Source organism: Anopheles coustani, chromosome 2 (assembly GCF_943734705.1).
Source record: "Anopheles coustani chromosome 2, idAnoCousDA_361_x.2, whole genome shotgun sequence".
In the NCBI taxonomy this organism is placed as follows: Eukaryota; Metazoa; Arthropoda; class Insecta; order Diptera; family Culicidae; genus Anopheles; species Anopheles coustani.
The window spans coordinates 2,583,264-2,607,497 of NC_071289.1; the positions used below are offsets into that span (position 1 = coordinate 2,583,264).

The window sequence follows — 24,234 nt, forward strand, 5'->3', positions numbered from 1 at the left end:
TTATGCAAGCCTTGGAAGAAATTGCTTTTAGAGTCCAAAAAAGCTGTCCATTTTACGAAAGGAAGACCGTCCCGGCCCGCTTCTTGAACTTGAAGCAGAACTGGTTGGATGCAATTTTATGCAACAGAAAACAAGACTTGTGGATTTTGCTTGACCAGGTTCAACTCAATCAAAAGACACGTTCGAGCACCCCGGTTCCCCCGGACGATCTTGAACCTGAAGCAGAACTGGACACACAGTTGTATTTCCTCTTTTTTTTTTCTTAAGCCGCCACATTCTTTACCACTACAGCGGCAACGATTATCAACGATCTTCAGCTCATTCCTTTTTTTTGTTATTTATTTTGTTTCGCTTTTAACGCTACAAGATGCTGCTCACGCCGTTTCGGCCCTTTTCATTTTCTGTTGAAGGATTTTAGCGAGCATTAACGGCAATTTGGCTTGTACGTGATGATTTGCAAGGAAGACGATACTCCAAAGAAAAACCAGTTTGGTGATTTTATGAGGTGACGTTTGTGTTGCGTACATTTCATGCTAGATTGATAGAATTTTTCACCAGAGATTTTTCGTCTGAGAAATTAGACCATAAAGCTTCCGAAACTCGCGACGTACCAACGCGTCCTAATTTTCTTCATGACTCGACGCTTGATAAAACGATGACAGTGACGTTAATAACACCGGCAACGGTTGGCTCATGCCTTCGAGCAATCTACCATTGAGAAGTGAGTGCAGTCACTTGCAAAGAGAAGAAAAGAGCTGCCTCGAACGGCTAGTCAGCAAAGTCGGTTGGTGCAATATCTGATCTGTTCTATATTACGCCGGTTTTGTTCCAAATCAGCCATCCGTCATTTGTCGGCTCGAGAAGGGCACACAGGGGGGAGGAAAACCGGGTCGATATAACAACGCCGAGCTGCCCTCGACGACGGGATGGCGTAGGCGCACACGACGACAAGTGCAGCACAGATTCACTCACTGTCCGCCGAATGGATCATGTAATTATCCGGCGCATCGGGCCATTTCTGCAGTGAAATGCAGGAAGCAGCGCACCGTGTGCCGTCTTCAAATAGATTAAAGGCTCGTTTAATTAAAAAGAAGACAACCCTCACCTGGAGCGGGAGGGGTCCACCGAACTGGGTCATTCTGTAGCAATGGCCTCCCAGTGGCCGACCGAGGCTGCATCTCTTCCACCGCTTCTATAGCCATTAATCGGATCGGTGTTCCAATTTGCCGGGCCCGGGAACCGGTTCCACCGGGCTGTGGAGTTCGTGCAGCGTGGCAGTCCGGTGGAAATCACTCGTTATCACATGTGTGTCCCGGGACGGGATGCGAAGAGAAAGAATTTAAAAGCCTGCCACACCATCCTACCAACGTGTGGTGATAGTTTCCGGTGACTTAGAGAGTGTCGTCGTCGTCGTTGTCCCCGGGTGTAATCAGTGGCAAATTAATTGGGTTTAAATTAGTTGCACTCTCTGTTCGATCGGAGCGGGGGGCGCCAATGTTGAGTGTGAAAGTATCGTGCGACCCCTCCCTCGAAGAGCTCGCTAATGACCGGCCGGACCAAGGAAAGCACTATGCTAATGTCTGTCACAAACATCACCCCTTGCTGAAAGAGTCGTTCTTCGCGCTGGTGACTTTCTTCCCGTACGCCAACCGTGCAGCATACGATCGCTCAACGCAAGTCAACACATCCCCACACCCCTTAGAAGACACACAGGCCGATGGGTGTATCGGGGCAAAGGAACGCCAAATTGATTTCCATTCAATACCATTCCATTATAAGCTCCAACGGTGACAAATTCTTCTTTTGATTGCTGACAAATTGGACACGACACGGAAACGGCACGGTCTTCCTTCGATCGTGCGACTCTCCCCGGTCGCAACCTCTCGTAATTCCTGGAAGAGCGCGTTTATAGCGCACCCTATCCGCCACACTAGAGCCAATCCACAAGGGGATGTCAATGGATGTCACCCTGAACTGGACAACTGTGTGACCACTCCTGCGTGGTGCGCTTTCGAATTCCTAGCGCTAAGAACGAACCCCAAACCACCCCACAAACGACATCCGCCCACTTGAGGAACCCCGTCGGAGGACCTGTCGGAAAGCGAGACAAACGAAAAAAAGAGACAAATTCCGTTACTGACCAAACAGATGGAGGTGCACAAAGCGGTTCCCTTCTGGTTTCGGAGACGATTTTTCCGATGCCCTGGTGCTCTAACGGGTTTTCTTCCACATGACCGGGAGATCCGCAACGTCTCGTTGGGGGTCTCGTTGAAAGAAAGATCACATTCTCACGTCGTGACAAACCAGCTTCCCCCCAAACCACCCGCGGGCCGAACCCCCGGGCAGAAGATGCTCGATCGAAACGGTTACCCTCGAAATCGTTTCCAATAACCTGAAACCACGACCGTTTGATCTAATGGGAGGGGGGGGGAGACAAAAAAGAAAAATCATCGGTCCAATAATGCCTCCTCCCCCATCACCACGAGGAAGTTGGATTTATTGGTAGAATTATGTTTTAATACGAAAGACTTCTACGTTCCAACCAGCGACGAACCTCATCGGGAATCGGGAGGGGGGAGTAAATTATTACAGAAGACAAACAATCACATGCTCCGGTCATTCTCTGTCGATAAAGAATCCAATGTGGTGATTAAGACAGCGCGTATGGAGTGGTGACCTCACGCAACTCAGGCAAGCGCCAATTCTTCCGCAAATGACGCTCGAGAAACCGTGCCATTATTCTTCCATCTTCGACCGGCGTTCTTCGCCGAAGAAAGCAGACACGATGTGCGTCCAGTTGGCAGTGTGTTTAATTTAGAATTTTCACCAACCCCAAATTACCAACCCCGTTGTGCATTTCCGCTTCATCCGAACGTTCTTTCTCGAGGCCCACTTGGTCTGGTTTGGCAATTGTCGAAAGCAATTGTACACCATTCCCAGAGGTCGTTCTCGATCGCCGGGCCATCACGTTCTGTTCTCTCGGTCTTCAGGTCAGGTCCGGTCGACGGTAAGGTGCTACTAGGGGGTTGGAGGCACTGTAATCCAATTACCGCAAAACAGTTATAGCAATTTCGAATGCCCTGCTACCTAGAGCCTAGTCGGGTCAAGATCTGGACCACTGAACAGAATTGAGAAAAAAAAAATTTAAAAAAACGGCAAAGGGCGACGAATGAACGAAAAAATTATAAAAAAGGGAATCACAAAGTACGCCATAAACATGATTGGGATTTGGGGGAGGGGAGAGGCCGAGGGAGAGAAAAATCACTGACCCACGACCGGATGGAAATGGAAATGGGGCGGGTCGATCGTGCATATGCTGATGGATGGAGCGTAATCGATGTGCCGCGCAATCCGGGGGAATCGGGTGGAAATTGAAAAACGTGCATCTTCGGTCACTCTCCCTCTCCCTCCCCTTCTCCCATTGGTCCTCGAGATCCGTTCGATAACTGTCCAGTTTATCCGTCCATCCCTGTTTCATCCGATCCTCAGGTAGGAGATTCATTTATCGGCACTTTTCAACATCGTTGTCGTTGGCGTGCCTCGCACCGGACAGTAGATTACCGGTAATTAGTACTAATGTAGGGAAAAACTACACGAAAAAACCATCCCTATCTGCATGCACGCCACGCAACTCATGCTCAAGTGCGTCGATTCCGCGAACATCACCGACCATGCGTTTACTCTATTCGTTATCTTTGGACCGTCGTCTTTGCCAACGCCGGAAGAAAGAAAGAAAACCAAGGATTTGCATTACATGCGCACCACAGATCGGACTGATAATTATTGGTGGAAGCCGAAGAACGAAAAACACCCGCCCCGATCGAACCGGTATTGGGAAAAGCGGTTCATCAGAAGAATCCATTATCTAACCACAGTCTCCCTCCTCCCCGCCGGGGCCTGAGTTTCCACATGTGTGTGGTCGGTCAATTTAAAGCCGGTGAAGATATTTAAATTCTCGACGGAGAACCGGAACCGAACGGCAGAATCTTGCGGATAAATCAATTAAAGTTCTCCAGCTAAACGAACCGATTGGTCGAAATTATGCAGAAAAAAAACAACTGAAGTAGCCAAAAATGCATTTGCAACGCGTGGGGTTCCGTCTGGCTTGGGGGAGGTGGAAGAACGATTTCCCGACGATCATCATAACTGAGATTTACGAACAAACCATCGGCAGTCCCGCAAGGCAATCATATCAGCACACGCCAACGATACGGGCTTGCAAATTGCTTTCCACTTTTTACCACTATTTTAATTTCTCATAACGAGAAGATTTTATTTGCCTTCCTTCCTTGAAACCTGTTCTCGAGCAGAAGAATATTTAATTGGATATTATCAGCAGCGAAGCTGAGGTTTTTATTTCGTCTTCTTGAGTTCTGGCTGTTGATTGGTTCGTTTTATTGAACGATCAATAAAAGAAAGTCTTTCATTTTATTATAACTATCGCATAAACACCATCCGATGGTGTAATTACTCGTCGAAATATTATTCAATAATCATAAATATTAATGAGTTTGTAAATGCAATAAAACCCTACGACGTTTTTAGCGATATTTTTTTAAATTTTTTTTTCGAAGAAAATGCTTGTACTTGTAATGCAACTTATATGGAGACGAAAAGGAAAACTATTTTAAAAAGCTGTGAAAAATGGAAAAAGACAAACACAACCGAAGGATAAAATAATCTTTGTTCCACCTAAGACCGTGGACATAGCGAACTATTTTCTCACCATAAACCTTGCCCTAAAGCGATCGTGCAGTGTGTTCCACTCCAACTGCCACTCCCTTCGGTCAACACATGCTAATCAAATCCGGTGACTGATACTATCCACCGCCACATAATCACGTCCGATTATGTATAGCGGTAAACAGTTTCACACGTTGCTGTGCGCACGGTTAATCTCGGCGCCCGAAACTATCTCCGGCCCTTCGTCACCCTTACGGTTGGGGTGTAACGGATTAAACCAGGTGCGAGGGTGGGAAGAGACTGCTCTGGTCAGACCCTCTGAACCGTTTCATACCAAGTTTCCGCGCCCTGCAATCATAACAAAATACACCAGCATCACCCGGTGCTTCGGTGCGCGCGTCCTGTAAATTTGAAGTGGATGAATGTAGTGTTGCGATCAGCAGACCGGCGAAATGATGCCAATGCTGGGAACGAGGAACCGACTGTTTGAACTTGAACTTGATGATAAATCATACGAACATCAGATTTATTATCAAGCTGCTGCTGATGGTGATGGTGAACATTAGGGACTTTACGTGATAGGCTTAAAGCTTGTATGCTTTTCGATACAAAGTATATTATTCAAGCACCTCTAACTCTTTCTTAGGCAACTCTCTGGTAACAGTAGATATACCATCCGTTACACAATAGCGTAATGCGTGTGTTATTACTGCACTCCATTTAGAAAGCATGACTAACTCCTCTCTGACCGAACTCGATCAGAGTAACATGCCAGAGCAAACAAACAGCAAACTAGAAAGTGTTGACTAACGGCGATAGATTTTGCAGAGAAACCAGATACTTCCAACGTCTCGCCAATTTTTGTGTTATCCCGTTTCAATAGGCAAGGAAAGAGGTTGAATCTAAAGAATTCGGCCTTCACGAAGAAATCTTGTCTCCGCCAACCTACTTTCGTGTGGAACGCGAGCCAACACTTTCCCCTCGGAAAAATGGTAATGCATTGAATATTTTAATAAACACAGCTCTTAAAGATACTGACATGAGTTGATAACGAAAGTAGCCCGCATAAGTGATTAGAGATAATTTTTAACGCTTTACATTCGCAAGTAGCTAGATTTATACGTCTTTTTCTACAAGCTCCCGTTCATACCGATTCCGTCGAGAATTTCTTGAACTATTGTAGCAGTTCTTGCTAGGCGCGATCATTTCTTTCAAAACTTCCATTCTTTGCCCCAACTACTCGACCTCTAAGTAGACAGAATAAGTGTTTATTTAATCATCTTTCATTGTCGAAATACTCCTGCGTCTCAGACAACATATTCTGGGAAATTCTATTTTAAAAACGCTGACGTTGTTATATGATGCTTATTATATTTTACGTTTCCTTTTTTTGTGTTCGACACCGCTTACCTAACAGAGCGTGCTTCGGTACATTTTGTTTGTTTTTTTTTTATGTTTCGTTAATCCATACTCCCCGCTTCTACGCAGCTACATTTTATGTGCAGAACAATCATTGTTTCGTTTTACTGTGCTTGTCTACCGGGTTTTTCGCGCGATAGATTGTGAAGCAATTTTGTCTGTATTCTGTTTGTACCTAGAGTAACTTATCATTTTCATTTCATGAACATATGGCAATTATTATTTGAAACCAATAACGACTGGTTTGTTTCTGCTGTGTTTAGCTAGACAATTTTGGCTGTAACATACTTTATTACACAGATATTGTCTTCTGGCAAGTGGGCTTTATGATAAGCTGTACTATCTGCACTCTGTACATTCATCAGTTACTCATCATTCTTGTTCTTTTGCTGTAGTTACCTTTTTTTGTTTTACATACTTTTTATATTTTTCTTCTTTTTTTGGCTGTACCAAGAAGCACCCTTCAACCACCCGGCGGACCGGAGTATTTTCGAAAAAGCTCTTTTCCACAAATAAAATCCTTTTCGTAAACACAACACAAAACGTGTGCAAGTTAATGTAGAAGATAAAACTACCTTGAATTTGAATTACTTGAGCAACAGGTCCGACATACCAATACCTGCATGGCCAATGTTTTCGTTTTCGTTTTCATCTTCTCTAACCTTACTCTAAAAGCTATCTCAGCTGTGTGAATTGCTGCTGTTGCATAATGCCAATTGTTTTACACTCTGTGTGTCCATTTTGCATGATTTTGTACTCTCAGAATTTAAATTTATGGATTTTAAATCCTAAAACCACAAAAGCTTCGGCATTTCAACATTGTTAGTCATGATGTCTCGCGTACCCTCGAAGGATGGCAGTTTTAGGTAAATTATTTTGTGCATGGCGTGAGGTGACCTTCCTTCATATGATTTACTACTACCGATAGTAGTAGTAATATGGCAGTACATGGTAGATTATTATATTCATCTATTATGATCATGTAGCTGTTGTGAAATAGATTCGAGGAAAACGGTTGTTGTGTCCTTTGGCGGAACATAATCCCTAAAATGAGCACCGAGAATATGTGTTCAAATAGTCAAACTCAAATGTCTCGAACGAAAGTGTTCTAATCAAGCAGCAAGTAGTAGTGCCGTTCTAGTACTTTCCTATTCATTGCCATTTTTCTGCTTTCGTACTTACAAACTAACGTTAATTTTCCTGTGTAAAACACCTTCGATAGCTTATAATCCAAATTCAATATAGTTTCCTGAGGTGCCGACGGCTCCATGGGTAGCATCATTTCGTTGCTTTCATTTCACTCAAGTGTGGAGCGGAAAAGTGAAATGCCGTTAGCCATGGAACACAACCTTCACTCCTTTTAGTGGCATCGGGAGGAGGGGCATTCTTCTACACACTGCACAACAAGTTTTGCAGCAGGCAGCAACCATCCGTCGATGGTGTTCCGGAGGCGCACTTTGAACTTAGAAACGGGTTCCTACTGTGGCCAACCTGATGGTCTAGCTCTGTTAGGGTGTAGCGGGCGGGTCTCCATATACATTTTAAGTAATTAAATTTAAAGGTTTATGTTTTCCTTTCCTAAAGCTACCAGATTTTTTCCTTCCAGCTCATGGAGTAAATTCAATTTACTCCATATTCCGTTCCCATAGCTTGACGTATTTCGTTTGCCAATCATTTGCTTTTACTTATGACGCCATGGGAACATATTGGCGTTGGCGAATTCTATTGACGGACCCCTCTTCTCTTGTTCTCTACAGCTAATTAATAATCAGCGCTTTTATGATGTGCGGGGAACTGTGCATCAGAATGTTTTCGGCCCGCGTACGCGTGCAGGATCGTCTTTTCAAATGATAGTGTATCGACGAGAGGAAAAATGGTGTAAAACACGTAAGCACTTCATTCTTTACAACCTATCACTGATGCTGAATATAAGCATAAAAAAAATAAAAGTAATCGTAATGAAGAGAAATGAGGAAATTCTTATGAATCTAGTTTAGCTTTCTTGGCTGCGCTCGCTGCCTCCGTCGATTCCGATTCTGCGGAAGGTGTCTCCGTGCTGAGGGCGATACTGCCTGTACGGCAGTTAGTCAGCTTCTCCTCGGCGACGGTCGGTGACGGCAGTTCGACCGCACCCGAGGAGCTCGATCATTCAACGATCAGCTCCTTCGGTTCCTCCCACGGGAAACCGGGGCGTCCAAAGTGACCGTAGGTGCTGGTACTCTGATAGAAAGGTGTACGCAACTTAAGATCCTTTACGATCTTACCGGGGCGCAGGTCGAAGTTGTCCGACACGATCTTCAGTAGCTCCTTCTGGCTGTACTTTGAGGTACCGTAATCAAATACTGTGATTGACAGTGGCTCGGCCAGTCCGATGGCATACGCCACCTGCACCAGGCAACGGCGGCAGATGCCCGCCTTTACAAGCGACTTCGCGACCCAGCGGGCAGCGTACGCGGCCGATCGGTCGACCTTGGTGAAATCCTTGCCCGAGAAGGCACCACCACCGTGAGCACCCCAACCACCGTACGTGTCGACGATGATCTTGCGTCCGGTCAGTCCCGCATCGCCCTGCGGACCACCGATAATGAACAGACCGCACGGATTGATGTGGACGATCGTGTTCGCATCGAAGTACTTCGCCGGAATCACCTCCTTGATCACCTTGTCCATGATCTCCTTGCGCAGCTCCTCGAGCGTAATCTTATCGGAATGCTGCAGCGAAACGACGACCGTATGCACACGCTGCGGAATACATGCACCCGACTCGAACGAGTACTCGGCCGTGACCTGCGTCTTCGAATCCGGGCGTGCCCACCAGAATTCGCCACTGCGACGCAGCTCGGCAATCTTCTCATTCAAGCGATGAGCCAACACGACTGTCAACGGCATACACTCTTCAGTCTCATCGGTGGCATAACCGAACATCAATCCCTACGAATGACATAAGATATTAAGGTAAAACATGGCGACCCCATTATAACACACATCATCTATCACGAGCCGATCACATTCTCGATTAAGCCAAAAACTCCGCTTTAAATGATGGTCCATTGACTATTCTAAAATTATAGCTAGGGTCACTGACACACATCAAGGTCTAATACAACGGAATTTCCACGAGCATTGATTATGACCATCTAAGATCATCATCAAGCGACCATCTTTCGTCGGAATCTACTAGAACAAGTCAATGGTTCAATCATTCTCCACGCAGCCCACTGCGGCTTATCGGTGGTGCGGTACGGCCCATCCCCCTTCTTATTTGCTCTATTGATACTGACTGCTACATCAATGATCGTCTGAGAGGGTCATCAACAGCGGAGCAGGAGTGTGTTTTGACAAGCGTCTGTAGGTTAAAGGGCAATGATTCGTGTTTTACCAGCCATCAACAAAAGCACACACGTTTTTAGTGTACACGTCAGCGACGTCTGGAGCATGGCCCGAGAAAAAAGTGATGGCGCAATAAGCTCAAATAATGATATTGATACGGCGACATTCGCCAACACGTCACTCCGCAATTACTTTCAATGACTCTTCCATTCGAACCGTTCCATGCGTGTGAGTAAACATTATGTTAGTGAGAAAAACTACATTGGTACAAGCAAACATTAGATGATGAGTGAATAGAACGCCTGCAAAAATGGGACACGTGTGCACAATAGCGATGAAGAATGTGTAAACATGAAATTAATTTATTACGTGTCGTGTTTTGCAGAATAAGCTAAAAACTGACAAACGACGATTAGTTTGAAAATGAGGGATGGTTATACCAAAGGTTTTAAAAGCAACAAATATACCACAACTTTACAAGGATGTTAACCTTAGCTACAGTGTGCAAATTTCGACTCATAATTTACTTCCTAACCCAACCCAAATCCAGAAACGTATGGCCCGAAAGGCAAGGGTGCATAGAAATCACATGCTTGGTGCTACTATTTTACAATGCATTCACAGAATAGAAAGAAAGGTGGCATTAACTGATAGCAAAGCATGTTGAAGAGAGGATGTAAGAGAATAAGAGAACAATATTCTACACACACAGCAAATGTTACAAGGACCCAACTAAAGAAACATTTCCGTGTGAAAACGAGACGTTGCATTATTAGGTCTAACCTGGTCGCCTGCACCAACTTCATCGTCGGTCCTGTTCTCATGCACACCGGCGGCAATATCGGATGATTGTTGATCCAGTGCGAGCAACACGTTGCATGTCTTATAGTCGAACCCTAGAGGAAGTGGATGGATCATTCGTCGGTTGCGAATTTCATCATCCCACCATAAGCGCGTTGCACGGCGACAAACGTTCATATATTTTGTGTAGAAATCGTAAATGATTCATGAGTAATGCAACCCGAGAAGTTCACAGCCCAATAATCATCGTGCAATCGGTTTGCATGTAAAGAGAGAAACCAGAAAGAAAATTGCGACACATGCAAAGAGAAATAAAATTGATAAATAAACATTATTCTAAATGTGATCTTGATCAAATGAGCTGCAAAAATTCTGCGACAAGAAGGAAATGTGTATGGACGTGTGGTGCGCGTGTGTGTGGATTGTTAGGTGGAAAGACGAGATCGTGTAGTCGGGAACGTGTCAGACATCAGATCAACCTTGAATTAAACACCGTAATACGAGAGCATTCTTCCGGGGAAATACATTTCGTCAGCGAAAATGTTTCAACGCAGGAAACGACCATTCACAAACCCCAACGTATGCTGGAATGGAGGCAGATAACGAAATCTAGAACAAACAATGAAGACTGAAATTATAACAGTACCAGCCCCTCTGTGTCATTGAATGACGTCGAAATTAATCGAGATAGTTCTGTGAAATAAGCACTGAAGACTCGCGAGTCTGACGGCAGTGCGGACATTGACGTCAAAACCCATCTTAGCTAATCAATACTGTTTCTTGAGCACAATGAAGTTGACCCTGATCACACGATGTGTTGTCTGTAGACCACGTGCCACTTTTACCTAGCAACGTGAACCACACATTGACGAAATTCCACGTCGTTGTCCCCCAAGATCGTCAGTCAGAGAGACGAAACGGAAAGACAGATAGTAACACAACACAAGAATGCGAGCCCTGTATGAAACACTATATGAAACCCAATCGATCCGAAGTTTAATCTACTAACGAATCACATGCTGACTGCTAGTAGAACATCCTTCACGACCATGCATGCTATATCGCGTGCACTGCCTTATCAGATGAAACCAAGTGTATAGCTCGAATAGTTTACATCCCCTACGCCTGCTCCCTTGTCTGTATAGTATATAAACCTGCAAATTCATCGTCCCTACAAATATCAATAGTCCCCACCCGTCGTCAAACATGCCTTTGGTATAGAAATATCGCGTTAACACAAAAAAGAACAAACAATGCAAACTAACTATCGATGATGTTTTTTTTTACATTATGAGAAGACGGAGGTTAGGACATAACGGATGAAGATGTTACCATTGTTAGACGCGCTGCATCGATGGCACGTACCGATGAACATCGAAAAAAGGCAGCTGCCATGCCAAACTAGAAGGCGCTCACCAAAACGAACCCAAAATGGCAAAGATTCCATCCACAAGACAAGCCACGAACAAGCAGACAAAACGTCGCTGGTCTTAGTGGAGGATATATTCGAGCGAAACGCGTACCTGATCGCCGGCTCCAACACTGTCCTCATCGCGATCAACGTGTACTCCCTGGGCAATGTTCTCCGACTGCTGTTCGATCGCAACCAACAGATTCAGCGTACGGTAATCGAAACCTACATAATGTTGACGGGAAACCTCATTATGACGCATCGAATGAAGAAACAAATCATCCAGGGAAGGGGGGTAATATCTTTCACGACAAATGTTCAAGATACCGACATACAGGACAGAGATAGTGGGCATGGAGGTGGTAAGTGGGGTGTGTTGGGAGGAAGGGAATTCATTTGTTGCTCCAGTTGGCATTACAACTCCACACTAAATTACCTTTGGACGAATCATCGTAGCCAATATGCTGTACGGTTTCACGGACCACCTTCTGGTAGTCGATCACCGCCTTCGATGAAATTTCACCGCAGAGCAGGATCATGCCAGTCTTGGAAATAGTTTCTGTGAAATTGAAAAAAAAGGGCTTACAATCCACCGGCTCCTCTGTATGATTGATAGACACTTACCACAAGCCACCTTAGCGTTGGGGTCCTGTGTGAGATGTGCGTCCAAAATGGCATCGCTAATTTGATCACACATTTTATCTGAAATTTTTAAAAACAAGTATTTATTAATTACAAAAGATTCATACAGTAGGCCACGTTGAACACCATTTTGCGTGTTCCCATTACGTAGCAATTATAGAGGAAATTTTAAACAGCGCACAGAAAATGAAGAGAAACAGATAATTTTTCGAACAACTTTGCCGGTGATGTTTTGGCGAAGAAAAGGCACAAGGCAAAAGAAAGACGAATCATAAGCAAAGGAACGAAAAACATAAGTAAAGAAAAACAGTATACTGGGAAGAAAACTCAAAATAAAAATATAAACATTCCCACCCCGATCAATCGCGCCGGCACAGCATAGTATGAGTGTACTGCGCTCCGTTGTGCTTAAGAAATTGCTACTTACACCAACATGCTGCCCGCTGCGGGCAATGTTTGCGTTTTGTCGACCTACTCGCGGCGGTAAAATACAGTAGAAATGGTATCATCCAAACATCTTCCGTATCCAAGTAGACTCGCAGCGAAAAACACGCGGTTTCGCGATTCTTCGCCGCCTCGACCGGTTAGCGCGGAAAAGACTATTTGTAAGCGTGTGCGTGTGCCCCGCGTATATCGTTCCACCCCAAGGATAGAACGCAGTTGCGACTCTATGGCACGTGTTTTTCTCTTAGCTGGAACCACAGAAAATCGGATGGATTATTCATCCGACTAAGGTGCCAACTTGATATTAGCGTGTTGATAGCACGCCACATTGAAAAACACGCTACCAAAGCATGATGCAATACCGGGAATACCATGGGAAACTGGAAAAGACGACCCTCAACACTCTCTGCGATGGCTGCCAAATAAAAATCAATACTCAACCCTCCCTTTTAGCATCAAAGCAAAAACAAACAGATACGATTATGCGAAATCATTCTGCGTAGTAACTACTTCCGAGCAACCCCAAGGCTAAACTTGCTTGCTCTTGGCTAACAAACATCTGTGTCAATTAAACTATCCATCGCAATGTAATGATACAAATCCTAGACGACCGCCATGCGCCATGTTTACCACCCCTAGGGATCATTTTCAGTAAATATCGCATTATGGCATTATGTTACTGAAATGTATATAAAAATTGCGTAACTATAAAACGGGGGGAGACGAAAACCTTTGCGCATCGCGAAAATTGTGTCCTTCTACTCTTCTTTGCCAATGCTCGGACACCGTTTCTCCTGCACATTTTCAGCATTCGTACTTCACATGTTCGTTTCATGCTGCGGTGTGCGTATGTCGTCATGCTGAGATACAGCGTAATACGGTTCCGCAGCAGCAAGGCCGGAGGGGGGTTTGGGATCGAGCGCGGTAGCCTCTTTTAACGCAATCCTAACCTAAAAATAAGAACCGTCTAGCGCATGCCGCACACTCCCGCCGTGCACATGAAGTTGGACTCTGCACGTCTACGTCGCGTCGTCCCACGAAAGGGCGACACGACAAAACGGATAAATGCAGGCAGGCGGCAATCGACATAATTTTAACGAAAGAAAACCTGGGAGTGCTTACCTGGGTGGCCCTCGCCGACCGACTCCGACGTAAAGAGGAAGGAGCATCCGTCCTCCATTTCATATCCGCTGTGACCATTGGATCCACTGGCAAAGCCGTTGCTCTTGGATTGCGGCATTTTGTTAGCGAGAAATTCACTCGATTTTGTGTCACACTTTTAATCACTACACGTTTTTCAACGGAACAACTATCACCGTACACGGAGCTGCTGGCGCCTGAAAAATTCTGATGCACTTTCCGGTGTTCACCGAGTTGATGCTGCTGCTGCTTAATTTCCTTTCAGGGTGTGATTGCACTGTTAAAAGGCGGCTGTGTTTGGAAAGAAAATAACGTTATAAATTGCATGTCTCGGGCGATAAATCAACCACAACAAAGGTTCTGCAGACGTACGTCTATTTTTAAGTTGAATTAGGAAGTAAAATTCAATCTTTTATACAGCAGCACTCGGAGACCCCGGACGACCCGTCTTTTCTTCGCGAACTTTTGTGGAAAAGAGAACGTGTTGAACGACGTTTGCGTTCTTCAGACCGACGGAATCAAAGTCTATAGAAGAGAAGGGTCTATGCATTGCTATTTTCTGCTTCTCCATGGAATTTGACAGTTCGTTAAGAACAAAAATACAATATATTTCTCCAACCAACCAACATAATACGCTGTAATAAGTAGTAGCAGGTAATGAACAATTTATGTCATTTGATAAAAGCTCAAGATTTCCATCAAATGATCTCGAATGCGATTAACATTGTTCGCACTTCACACTGCATAAACCTACTGCTTCTAGAGACTTTGATCGGAACAGCACACTGCATTTCGCGGCAGCACTGCATTTTCTCTATCAAGTAACTATCAATTTGATTTGGCAGTTAACGAAAACAGAAATTCAATTGGTATGATCACCAAATTATAGTAGATAAATCTTATTAAAACCTCTCAGTATCATGCATGAAGCATCTTCATCAGTAGAGTTCTCCGAACTTAATATTAGAGCTAGAGGATCGACCCGTTAAATGTGAGTTTTAGACCGAGCACAAATTAGGTTCTAGAACCTTGCTTTGGAAATAAGTTTCATGAACCTGCCATACAGAATTTGTTCTGTATTGCACTGCAGTTCTAGTTCCAGTAATAACTAACCGTTTGAAAACTCAACGAACTGGAACAGAACAGAAAGGACACGCGCGCACTTTACAAATCAACCACTGGCGATGCACTACACTTGGCGAACTTGCTTCAACTGATTGTCCGTAAACAGACGTTGGCAAATTTATAACGGCCGTGTGATTTTTGCTTACCGATTCCGCCTGGTCATTACCGTCCGGTGGCGTCTGTGTGTTGATAAGGAATTTCCGAACCCGCGGGTTAGAGATTCAAAATACACCCCTCTTCCTGAGCCCACCGTCGGTTACTGTCTACCAGACGATAGTGTTGTTTGCTCTGGCAAACTGCTTCTCATCGTTTTCTTCTTTTGAGGCATTTTGAAAACATGCTTGACCCCAACTGCGCGCTCAGCTGTGTCGGCATGGTCGACCAATCCTAGCAGCAGATACGAGATTAAGCAAAAACACTCACAGGGAACCATTTAAAATCGCCAGCTTCTCCATCACTAACTTCACGAACATTTGTTCACGGAAGTTGCCTGTGCCTGTGGTAATTCCTTTAGAATCGCCTGATGATTGATAAGCAAGTCGGGTTTTTTTAAATAGGTTCTCTGCTAACACAACATAAAGCGTTACGTGGGCTAAGAAACACGCGACCGCGAGCGTGCCATTCATATGGTAAAGAAGGTGTTGGCCCGAAACGGAACGGCCTTTGTTTGGGCAGTCAGGTACGGCTTCTTTATTTTAACCCAGTAAAAAGACGCAGGTCTGCGCTGGAGAAGTGCTGCCTATAACAGGATGATGCTAAAAATATTCAGTTCTCAAAATCCAAAAATATCTGCCCGATCCGGAAACTGCCTCGTTTGAATCTTGATAAGAAAAGCTAAAAATAATTTACCCATTTTTTGAAGCTTTTGCCAAAACAGCAAAGACGAAAGCTCTCTTGTTTATCTTTTCCGATTTGACGTTTCGTTGTATCTTGTCTCTTTTCTCACTTTTTCTAGCTCTTTCTATCTTTTGATTAGTGCACCGGAATCCTTCCCCATTCTAGCATTCATCGTCGCGCTTAGCTAGGATAAACAACGTGTGCGTTTAGTGCGAAAAACTTTTTGCGCGTATCAGAGAATGTCTTGAACGGTCCGCGGAGATTTCCGATAACTTCAAGTACCTGCCCCGGGCGATGCAATGGGTCGCCATCCTCTAGATCGCGAACATTCGATAAGTGTGAAAATTTAAATCTCAACCAACCGAATCGAACCTGCACGAAACAACGAAAAAATAATCAAGGCCGAGCTCAGTGCCACTTTCAGAGTATGACTCAAACCTTCAAGGACACCATGAAGTCGGCTGGAATCTACTTTCTGGTGATTTGTGCATTCCTGTTTACCACGTTCTACAACGTCGCCTCTGACGTGGACGTTAACCAACCAGCAAGCTCTGTAATTGCAACTGCTGCTGCGCCGAAACCGATCGATTTGAAGAATGCATCCTTAACCGTCCAGGGCGCTGGTGTTCCGGCGGTAGCACCTTCGGCCGCACCGGATCCGAACCATGAAAAGAATGACACTGTACGAACAGCTGCATCAACGGTGGCGTTGGCATCCACCGTAGCAACAAGCACGGCAGCTAGCAGCAGCAACAGCAGCGGCAACCAGACGACAGCGGCATCGGCTACAATGTCGCCGGAAAAGAGTGCCGTGGAACAGGAGCACTACAGTTCGATGTCGATTTTTTTCGTCCTTTGCGTTATCGCTCTTGGCATTCTGCTGATACACATGATGCTGCAGACCGGCTTCCAGTATCTGCCGGAATCTATCGTCGTCGTGTTTCTGGGTGCATTGATCGGCCTGATCCTTAACGTGTCCTCCGTCAAACACATCGCCAACTGGGAGCGGGAGGAAGTTTTCTCGCCGACCGCTTTTTTCCTGGTACTGCTTCCTCCGATCATATTCGAATCCGGATACAATCTGCATAAGGGTAACTTTTTCCAGAACATTGGCTCAATTCTGGTATTTGCCATCATTGGTACCACCATATCGGCCCTCGTGATTGGATCCGGTGTGTATCTACTAGGGTTGGCCGAGGTCGCGTACAGGCTGAACTTCGTGGAATCATTCGCCTTCGGTTCGCTGATTTCCGCCGTCGATCCTGTCGCAACCGTGGCAATTTTCCACGCACTCAATGTAGATCCGGTACTGAACATGTTGGTCTTTGGCGAATCCATACTGAATGACGCTATTTCGATCGTGCTTACGACCACCGTCATGCCGATGGTGTCGGGCACTAGTGCCGGTACTGGAGAATCTATCTTCTCCGCCCTGAATACTTTCTGCATGATGTTCTTCGCTTCGGCCGGCATTGGCGTCGTGTTTGCCCTCATGAGTGCACTCCTGTTGAAACACATCGATCTAAGGAAACATCCTTCGCTCGAGTTTGGCTTCATGCTTGTATTTACGTACGCTCCTTACGTACTGGCCGAGGGCATCCACCTCTCCGGTATCATGGCGATCCTGTTCTGCGGCATCGTGATGTCACACTATACGCATTTCAACCTTTCAACTGTTACGCAAATCACGATGCAGCAGACGATGCGAACGCTTGCCTTCATTGCTGAAACGTGTGTTTTCGCATACCTGGGGCTGGCCATATTCTCCTTCAAACACCGGTGCGAGTTATCATTCGTCATCTGGGCGATCGTTCTGTGTTTGCTGGGGCGCGCTTGCAACATATTCCCCCTGGCCTGGTTGGTCAATCGATTCCGCGAGCACAAGATCACCAATCGAATGGCTTTCATCATGTGGTTTTCGGGGCTTCGGGGCGCAATTTCCTATGCCCTCTCGTTGCACATGCAATTTTCGACCGAGGAATCGCGTCATGTCGTTATTACTACGACGCTGATCATTGTGCTCTTCACGACGTTGTTCTTCGGCGGCTCGACGATGCCATTGATGAAATACCTGCAGGGTGGCAAGAAGGTAAAGCGAACCTCGCGTGCCGGACGTGCCGGCCGAAAGCGCAAGGAAAAGGCTCTGTCGCTGAGTAAAACACGCGAATGGGGACAAGCGATCGATTCGGAGCACCTTTCGGAGCTGACGGAAGAGGAAGAGGTCAGTTTTACGCAGTCCAGAATCGGAGGATTCGCCCGGTGGGATCGTAAGTTTTTCACACCCTTCTTCACGCGTCGATTTACGCATCAGGTGAGCGATCAAAACATGGTTCGTTATTTATTATTATTATTCAATCGAACCAATGTGTTTACGTGCATCGTTCCAGGAGCTGCATGATTGCAAGAGTCAAATGGCAGATTTAACAAACAAATGGTACCAAGCGATAAGGATATCACCGGACGATCCAGATGATGAGGACGACGACGAAGGAGATGCAGTTTCGGAACGATCCACCACGAACATCGTGTTTCCCGGACCGAGCAGGAGCAGTGGGAAATCCTGATCCAACGATATACCCGGCCACGCAATACGCTCCATACCAGTGGCCACGTCGCCCACGTCGTCGACGGGGGTAGATCGTCCCGCTAGCACTGATGCAGATCGTCTCGCCGGGACGGCTAGATTGTACGATACGTCTCCGCTACGTACGGTTGATTTTCTGTAAATTTCAGTGAGTGCTGTGAAATGTTATACGCATATACGTAAGCAGGCGCACCCGAAACCACAAACGACCAACCAAACCGCTACAGAAGCACTCTTTAGATAGAGCACGGCAAAAGACGTAATAATTAAGCCAAGGTGCTGGTTTATTCCACCATGGAGTACAGGGAGTGATCTTTTTATCCATATAACAAACAATTTAAAGGTTTTTATCCTATTCAACGGTGATAATTCGCTAGTCAGGTGTAGCTAAAAAGAGGAGAGGGGGTATATGGGGCATAACGGATGTAACCGAGGTGCACACGAATCAGTCATACGAATACGATTGCCAACAACATTTACTAGATTTTATTATAGAAATTTTTTCAATATCATTACTAATCACAGCCTCGTCCAGTATAGAATCTTATACCAGATACACCGGTGAATCTTACTTTCTTATAAAAACAGAAGATTCGAAGCGGTTAAATTCTATTACAGCTCTGCAAGCTCTAGCAAATGGTTATATTTATTGTGAATTTAGAGAATAAACGCACAAATATTATTGTACCAACACATGTGAGATAGTTGCACGGTGGCTTATATTCTTACTTGACCGCAGGCAATCGTCTTGTAACGTGGTACTTGTTGCCTTTAAATACGTGTCAGCGAAGTATAGTGATCATAATAAAATTTCCAGCTTTATTACAGAGTGTTACAAATGGCACATCAATTTATGCCTGTTTGTACTGTTCTTTCCAACATCAAAGCGCTGATAAAATTGTAGATAATATGTGGTCAATATATCCAAACGATCGGTACAATAAACACCAATATTTCGTAATGCTGCAGGAAATATGTTCGAGTTTCAGATCATAACGTTTCCGATGTTGCTGTATGTGTGGGCATATGTAAGATGATGCCTTCGGCGCCCTAAGATTAGATAAGACTATACACCTGTTCAAGCGCCACGTAATTGATTCGCCAAGGGTGCCTCATGGGTAGTAAGATTAATAAACCATTGGCAAGTACTTGTTTTTGTTTTTTCCCCAAAACGTTGATAATGATTCTTTGAAAAATATTTTATTTCTTTTTTAGAAAAGTGAATGTGAATGTGAGCGAATATCACAGTGGTGTAAGGATTAATGTTTCAGTTTTGTAGCATTACCCCCTCCAGTAAAAATACACCCCGCATTACAGTCAAAATATTACAAAGAATGGAATTAAACTGCATAATCTTATTGTTCAATCTTCTCGATTAACGACTATTCAAAAAATGTCGAGAAATAGCCCATGCCGTGTGTAGTGATGGAAAAATAAAATCCCTGCAGCGATTCAAATCCATCCGAAGATCCGATTCACATCGTCTGAGTATCGACTGCAGTGCAACTTGACTAATTCGACTAATCCTGTACCTAAATCGACATCAAATTAAATAGACTAGAAACAAATCAATATCGAATGAAATCGTGTCCCAAACAAATAAAATCTGATTCAAATTCCAAGCGAATCAAATCCGTCAACTGGGACTCAATCCTTTAAAATCCGCCAATGGCTCGAATCTTTGAATCTTTCGATTACTGATTCTGTCAACAATACTCTTGAAAGGTAGGAAAATTGGTAAACAAAAGAAATTGCAATCGAGACGAAAAGTGTTGAACTGCAAAAACAACATTCGTTGTTATCAAGTATTAGAAACCCTACAGCATTTCTTTGACTGTCCTCTTCTAGATTTCACTTCCCCTGCACAAGGATTCTTTTGCATGTTACTCACATTATCTGTGCTGTCAATGCCACACGGCTGTGTTAGCGGCTATTCCTGGTCCCTTTACTGGTGACACGGCATAAATGTAAAGAAATCAAGGAACGCGCGTTCTGCCGTGTGAAACACGTACAAACAGCGTAGGAGCTGCGGTAAAACTGCACTAGAAGGTAGATCGTCCAAGGCAAACCACCATGGCAAGCAACAACGCGATCTACATCCGGCAGCAAATGTCGGCGTTGCTGGGCAGTACTTCGACATCGATAAAGTTCATCTGTATCGCCACGTTAGTCGGTTACATGATTTCATTCTCCGAACGAATATCGGTACTGCTGTGTGTCACTCCCGGGTACCTGATGCCCCCGACCTTCTGGGTGTGGACCATTTTCACCTACTTCTTCATCGAGCAGCACTTTTGGGAGGTGCTGGTGGACTTGGTAACCGTTGGTCTGTGCGGGAAGCTCATCGAACCGTCGTGGGGACAGATGGAAATGCTGCACTATTTCGCAATCACCAATGTTGGAGTGGCCATTTTGACTAGCTTCTACTATCTGTTCTATTCAATGATTACCAAAGATGCCGAGATTCTATTCAACGTGCGTATCTACGGATTGGCTGGTATGAATGCTGGTAAGTGAAGTTTGTGCATTAGTAACTTTAAATCTATCCACTAAGAGTATAATGTTACTGTTTTCTTCAGCAATCAGCGTAGCCGTCACTCAGATAATGCCGGATCATCTAATTGCAAGAACTCCTCTCGGTAAATTTTCAAACCGGTAAGTCTACGCCAAGATAACGAAGGATAAAATACTTTTACTAAACCGTCTTTTTTATTTCAGAAATGTACCGCTTACTGTTGTAATAGCATCGATTATACTATGGGCATGTGGGCTACTGGACGGTACGTACCCGGCCATGTTCGCCTCTGGTCTGTATGTGTCGTGGGTTTACCTCCGGTTCTATCAGCGACATTCAAACGGAACTCGTGGAGATAGTGCGGAAAATTTCCGTTTCGCAAGCTTCTTTCCGAACGTGTTGCAACCGTTTATTGCCGTCATTGCCAATCCTGTGTACTTCGGTTGCCTACGGATCGGTCTGGTGAAGCGATTGAGTCCACAGCAGTCCAACTCGTCGTCACTGCAATCGGTCAGTGTGCATCTACCCGGCGTGGATCCCCATGACATGGAACGACGGAGGTACGCGTACATACCCCTTTTGCGAAGAGATGTTTGCTACTAACGGTCTCCGATATTTACTTGCAGACAAATTGCCCTGAAAGCTCTCAGTGAACGGTTGTCCAAAACGACCGACTCTAGTCGTCAGAATACCGTACCAAAATCTTTTCCACAAAACACTGGAAAACACCATCACCATGGGCATGGTCACAGCCACGGACACGGCCATAGTCACGGCCACCATCACCAGCATCACGGCGGGGTTTTGCCATTCCAAGGCACATTCCCAATGACTATGGAACGCCCAGCGATTCCATTACCTCCTCCACCATCTATGAGCTTAACCGGCAGTGGTGTGCAGAAACCGGCGGGGCTAGGAAGCTCCACTATTCTGTCCCCTACCAGTACGGCGACAGAGCTGGCCACCCCTGCGTCCGCGGTGGTCTCCAACCTAATCAACCTTGAACAAGGCGAAACAAGCAGTAGTAGCAACGGTGTCCAGAGTGGAAAACCTACGTCCAACATTTAAATTGCTCTATCGTCTCCCGGTGACTTGTATCATAACAAGCCTTTGGCATAGCTTTAAGAGTTGTTCTGTTTCTTGTTTTTTTTCGTATCCACCCCCCTTTGAAACACACGCACTTAAATCATTTTTGATCGTTGTTACAAACTGGTGTCCCCAACACACGACTCATCTCGGTAGAACAATGCTGACGAAGATTACCTTCACCTGAGGTACTTGCTTAAGAACAAATATGCGACAGTTACTGACTAATTTAGAAAAATCCATTCGGATTGAAAGTGGCGCAGTGGATGTTTCATTTTTAATGTATTGTGATTCCAAATTCAGAACGACCAGCAAAACGGAAAGCGCTGGCAGAAGATATTAGTGCACCATTTAACACGACATGAAATCCATAGTATATTTGAAGCAAACAAGAAAAGATGGAATAAAACAAACACTATTATTAGAACAAATAACAATTTCAACCTGTATTTGGAAAGAGTTTATTTTTACTCATTTAAAGAACGGAAAATGATTTGAACTAGATTTGAAACGGTTTTCATTTCTGTGAAAGTCGTTGAAACGGTATTTTTGGCGAAACCGAGAGAGAGAATTTGAGAGCTCTAGTTGTCTCTCTCTAACTGACAGTTAATTTCCAAACTTATGTTTATACCTACGCATCCAAGAGCAATAGTTAACAGCCGGTAGTTTTGAAAGGCTATGTTGACTCTAAAATATCGCTTTAAAAGTTAATCTTGTATCAAGAATAAGTTAACCGTCCTATGATAATACAAACCAGTAGCCCTATCATAGTATTAGAGTTATTTAAACTAGATACTGGTCGCTTAAAAAATTATACACAACGGAAATGAAACGGTTTGGACTTTTCAAAGCGTGCTGCTAAACGTTGTCAACGATTTTTCACAAATCGCGGGCAAGCTGCTACCAAAGCCTCATTCCTAATTCGCTCGGTACCAAATAACGCTGTGCGTCGTGTTCGCTGTGGTTTTGATATTAGTTTTGTCGAAGAAAGCACGCTACTGACGACTTTGCTGTACCAAAGAAAGCAGGTAAGAGATTATTCTTAAGAATTCAGCCAAGTTTCCATCACTGGCGTGGCAAAAACCTGTCGGCATTCTGATGCGTCCTGGCAGTGTGCAATCAATGATGGCAGACATTGGAAAATAAAGCGCTAACCAAAGGGCATCGATCCATACTTTCAGAAATGGGTCGAACAAAAGAAAAAACCAACAATGATGGCGATGATAGTGCCGCGAGCAGCGAAGAGGAGTACGTGGTAGAAAAGGTAGTTGATCGCCGCGAAAGGAAGGGCAAAGTCGAATATTTGCTAAAGTGGAAGGGCTACGATTCGAGCCTCAATTCCTGGGAACCGCGAGAGAACCTCGACTGCCCGGAACTCATAAAAGCATTCGAGCAAGCACGTACCGACAAAGCTAACAAGGACGGCAAGGGCAAGGAAAAACGGACATCCAAGAAGAAGAAAGGTGAATCAGACAATGAAAATGACGCCACTGACGACGATGTTCGAGACGATGCCGGATCGACAAAATCTGCAAAATCCAGCACCACTGATAACAAAGCAGACAACAACGAGGAAGCAGCAGATGAGCTTACCGGTTTCGAAAAAGGATATGTTGCTGAGCGCATCCTTGGTGCAACCGAAGCGGATAAGGAGCTGCTTTTCCTTATCCAATGGAAGGGCAAGGATAAGGCGCAACTTGTCAAATCGAAAGAAGCCCGGAAGTATTGCCCACAGCTCGTTATTGATTTTTACGAAGAAAGGTTGATTTGGCAGACCAGTGAAACGGCCGAGTAGAATTAGTAATCTTGACGTTTTTTTTAATAGTTTTTCTCATGTTTTTTTCTTTTCAAGTTGGACATTTTGAATTGTAATCACTGCAAATATAACTAATACGAATAAATAGTCGGAGCAAAGTACCGAATAATCCACGATCGATTTGGGTTTAGTTGATAGACGGTTTATCTCATCGCTAACTTTAAACATGTAGCGGTCTATAGCATTTTTGCCATCTTAGTAATGCAGTATATTGGAAACTAAAGTTACTTAACGAAATGAATTGCGACTATTACATTGAATAGCGAGCAAGAATAATTCGATTTTGGATCGGATTAAATGTACTGACTTGGTTCTATCTACTCGTTGGCTAAATTAGGAACTTAGTTAGAAACTTGTCTACTAGTTATGTTGAAATTCTTTTATATAACTTCATTTCTTTA

The 24,234-nt window shown here is 44.6% G+C and overlaps 4 protein-coding genes across 5 annotated transcripts; 3 read left to right on the plus strand and 1 right to left on the minus strand.

The window, feature by feature from the left end:
- Nucleotides 1–6,147: 6,147 nt before the first annotated feature.
- LOC131267077 (S-adenosylmethionine synthase) lies at nt 6,148–14,340 on the minus strand. 2 transcript variants are annotated; one of them, XM_058269836.1, is made up of 6 exons: nt 14,243–14,340; nt 13,853–14,161; nt 12,269–12,346; nt 12,081–12,203; nt 10,216–10,328; nt 6,148–9,033 (listed from the first exon to the last, which is right to left on the minus strand). In XM_058269836.1, exons 2-6 carry the CDS (start codon nt 13,968–13,970, stop codon nt 8,248–8,250), a joined length of 1,218 nt encoding a protein of 405 aa, XP_058125819.1. In that variant the 5' UTR covers nt 13,971–14,161; nt 14,243–14,340; the 3' UTR covers nt 6,148–8,247. The 2 variants fall into 2 exon arrangements, with proteins under 2 accessions (XP_058125819.1, XP_058125820.1); XM_058269837.1 differs by lacking the exon at nt 10,216–10,328 and adding an exon at nt 11,757–11,869.
- A 1,685-nt stretch (nt 14,341–16,025) lies between these two features.
- LOC131262140 (sodium/hydrogen exchanger 8) lies at nt 16,026–19,109 on the plus strand. The gene is made up of 2 exons (XM_058264065.1): nt 16,026–18,143; nt 18,220–19,109. The coding sequence occupies exons 1-2, from the start codon at nt 16,260–16,262 to the stop codon at nt 18,394–18,396; spliced, it is 2,061 nt and encodes a 686-aa protein (XP_058120048.1). The 5' UTR covers nt 16,026–16,259; the 3' UTR covers nt 18,397–19,109.
- A 1,071-nt stretch (nt 19,110–20,180) lies between these two features.
- On the plus strand, nt 20,181–22,357 carry LOC131263216 (transmembrane protein 115). Its single transcript, XM_058265383.1, has 4 exons — nt 20,181–20,925; nt 20,996–21,071; nt 21,135–21,491; nt 21,558–22,357. Exons 1-4 carry the CDS (start codon nt 20,490–20,492, stop codon nt 21,997–21,999), a joined length of 1,311 nt encoding a protein of 436 aa, XP_058121366.1. The 5' UTR covers nt 20,181–20,489; the 3' UTR covers nt 22,000–22,357.
- A 559-nt stretch (nt 22,358–22,916) lies between these two features.
- LOC131267098 (chromobox protein homolog 3-like) lies at nt 22,917–23,949 on the plus strand. Its single transcript, XM_058269863.1, has 2 exons — nt 22,917–23,045; nt 23,199–23,949. The coding sequence occupies exon 2, from the start codon at nt 23,201–23,203 to the stop codon at nt 23,810–23,812; it is 612 nt and encodes a 203-aa protein (XP_058125846.1). The 5' UTR covers nt 22,917–23,045; nt 23,199–23,200; the 3' UTR covers nt 23,813–23,949.
- Nucleotides 23,950–24,234: the final 285 nt, after the last annotated feature.

Excerpts from the sequence above, each read along its gene's own strand:
- LOC131262140 (XM_058264065.1), top strand. The coding sequence starts at position 16,260 with ATGACTCAAACCTTCAAGGACACCATGAAGTCGGCTGGAATCTACTTT. Across the intron at positions 18,144-18,219 it reads CGCGTCGATTTACGCATCAG|GAGCTGCATGATTGCAAGAG; the intron begins GTGAGCGATCAA and ends GCATCGTTCCAG.
- LOC131267077 (XM_058269836.1), bottom strand. The coding sequence starts at position 13,970 with ATGCCGCAATCCAAGAGCAACGGCTTTGCCAGTGGATCCAATGGTCAC. Across the intron at positions 12,347-13,852 it reads GGTCGGCGAGGGCCACCCAG|ATAAAATGTGTGATCAAATT; the intron begins GTAAGCACTCCC and ends TAAAAATTTCAG. Across the intron at positions 9,034-10,215 it reads AAGTTGGTGCAGGCGACCAG|GGATTGATGTTCGGTTATGC; the intron begins GTTAGACCTAAT and ends TGTCATTCGTAG.
- LOC131263216 (XM_058265383.1), top strand. The coding sequence starts at position 20,490 with ATGGCAAGCAACAACGCGATCTACATCCGGCAGCAAATGTCGGCGTTG. Across the intron at positions 21,072-21,134 it reads CTCGGTAAATTTTCAAACCG|AAATGTACCGCTTACTGTTG; the intron begins GTAAGTCTACGC and ends TTTTTATTTCAG. Across the intron at positions 21,492-21,557 it reads CATGACATGGAACGACGGAG|ACAAATTGCCCTGAAAGCTC; the intron begins GTACGCGTACAT and ends ATTTACTTGCAG.
- LOC131267098 (XM_058269863.1), top strand. The coding sequence starts at position 23,201 with ATGGGTCGAACAAAAGAAAAAACCAACAATGATGGCGATGATAGTGCC.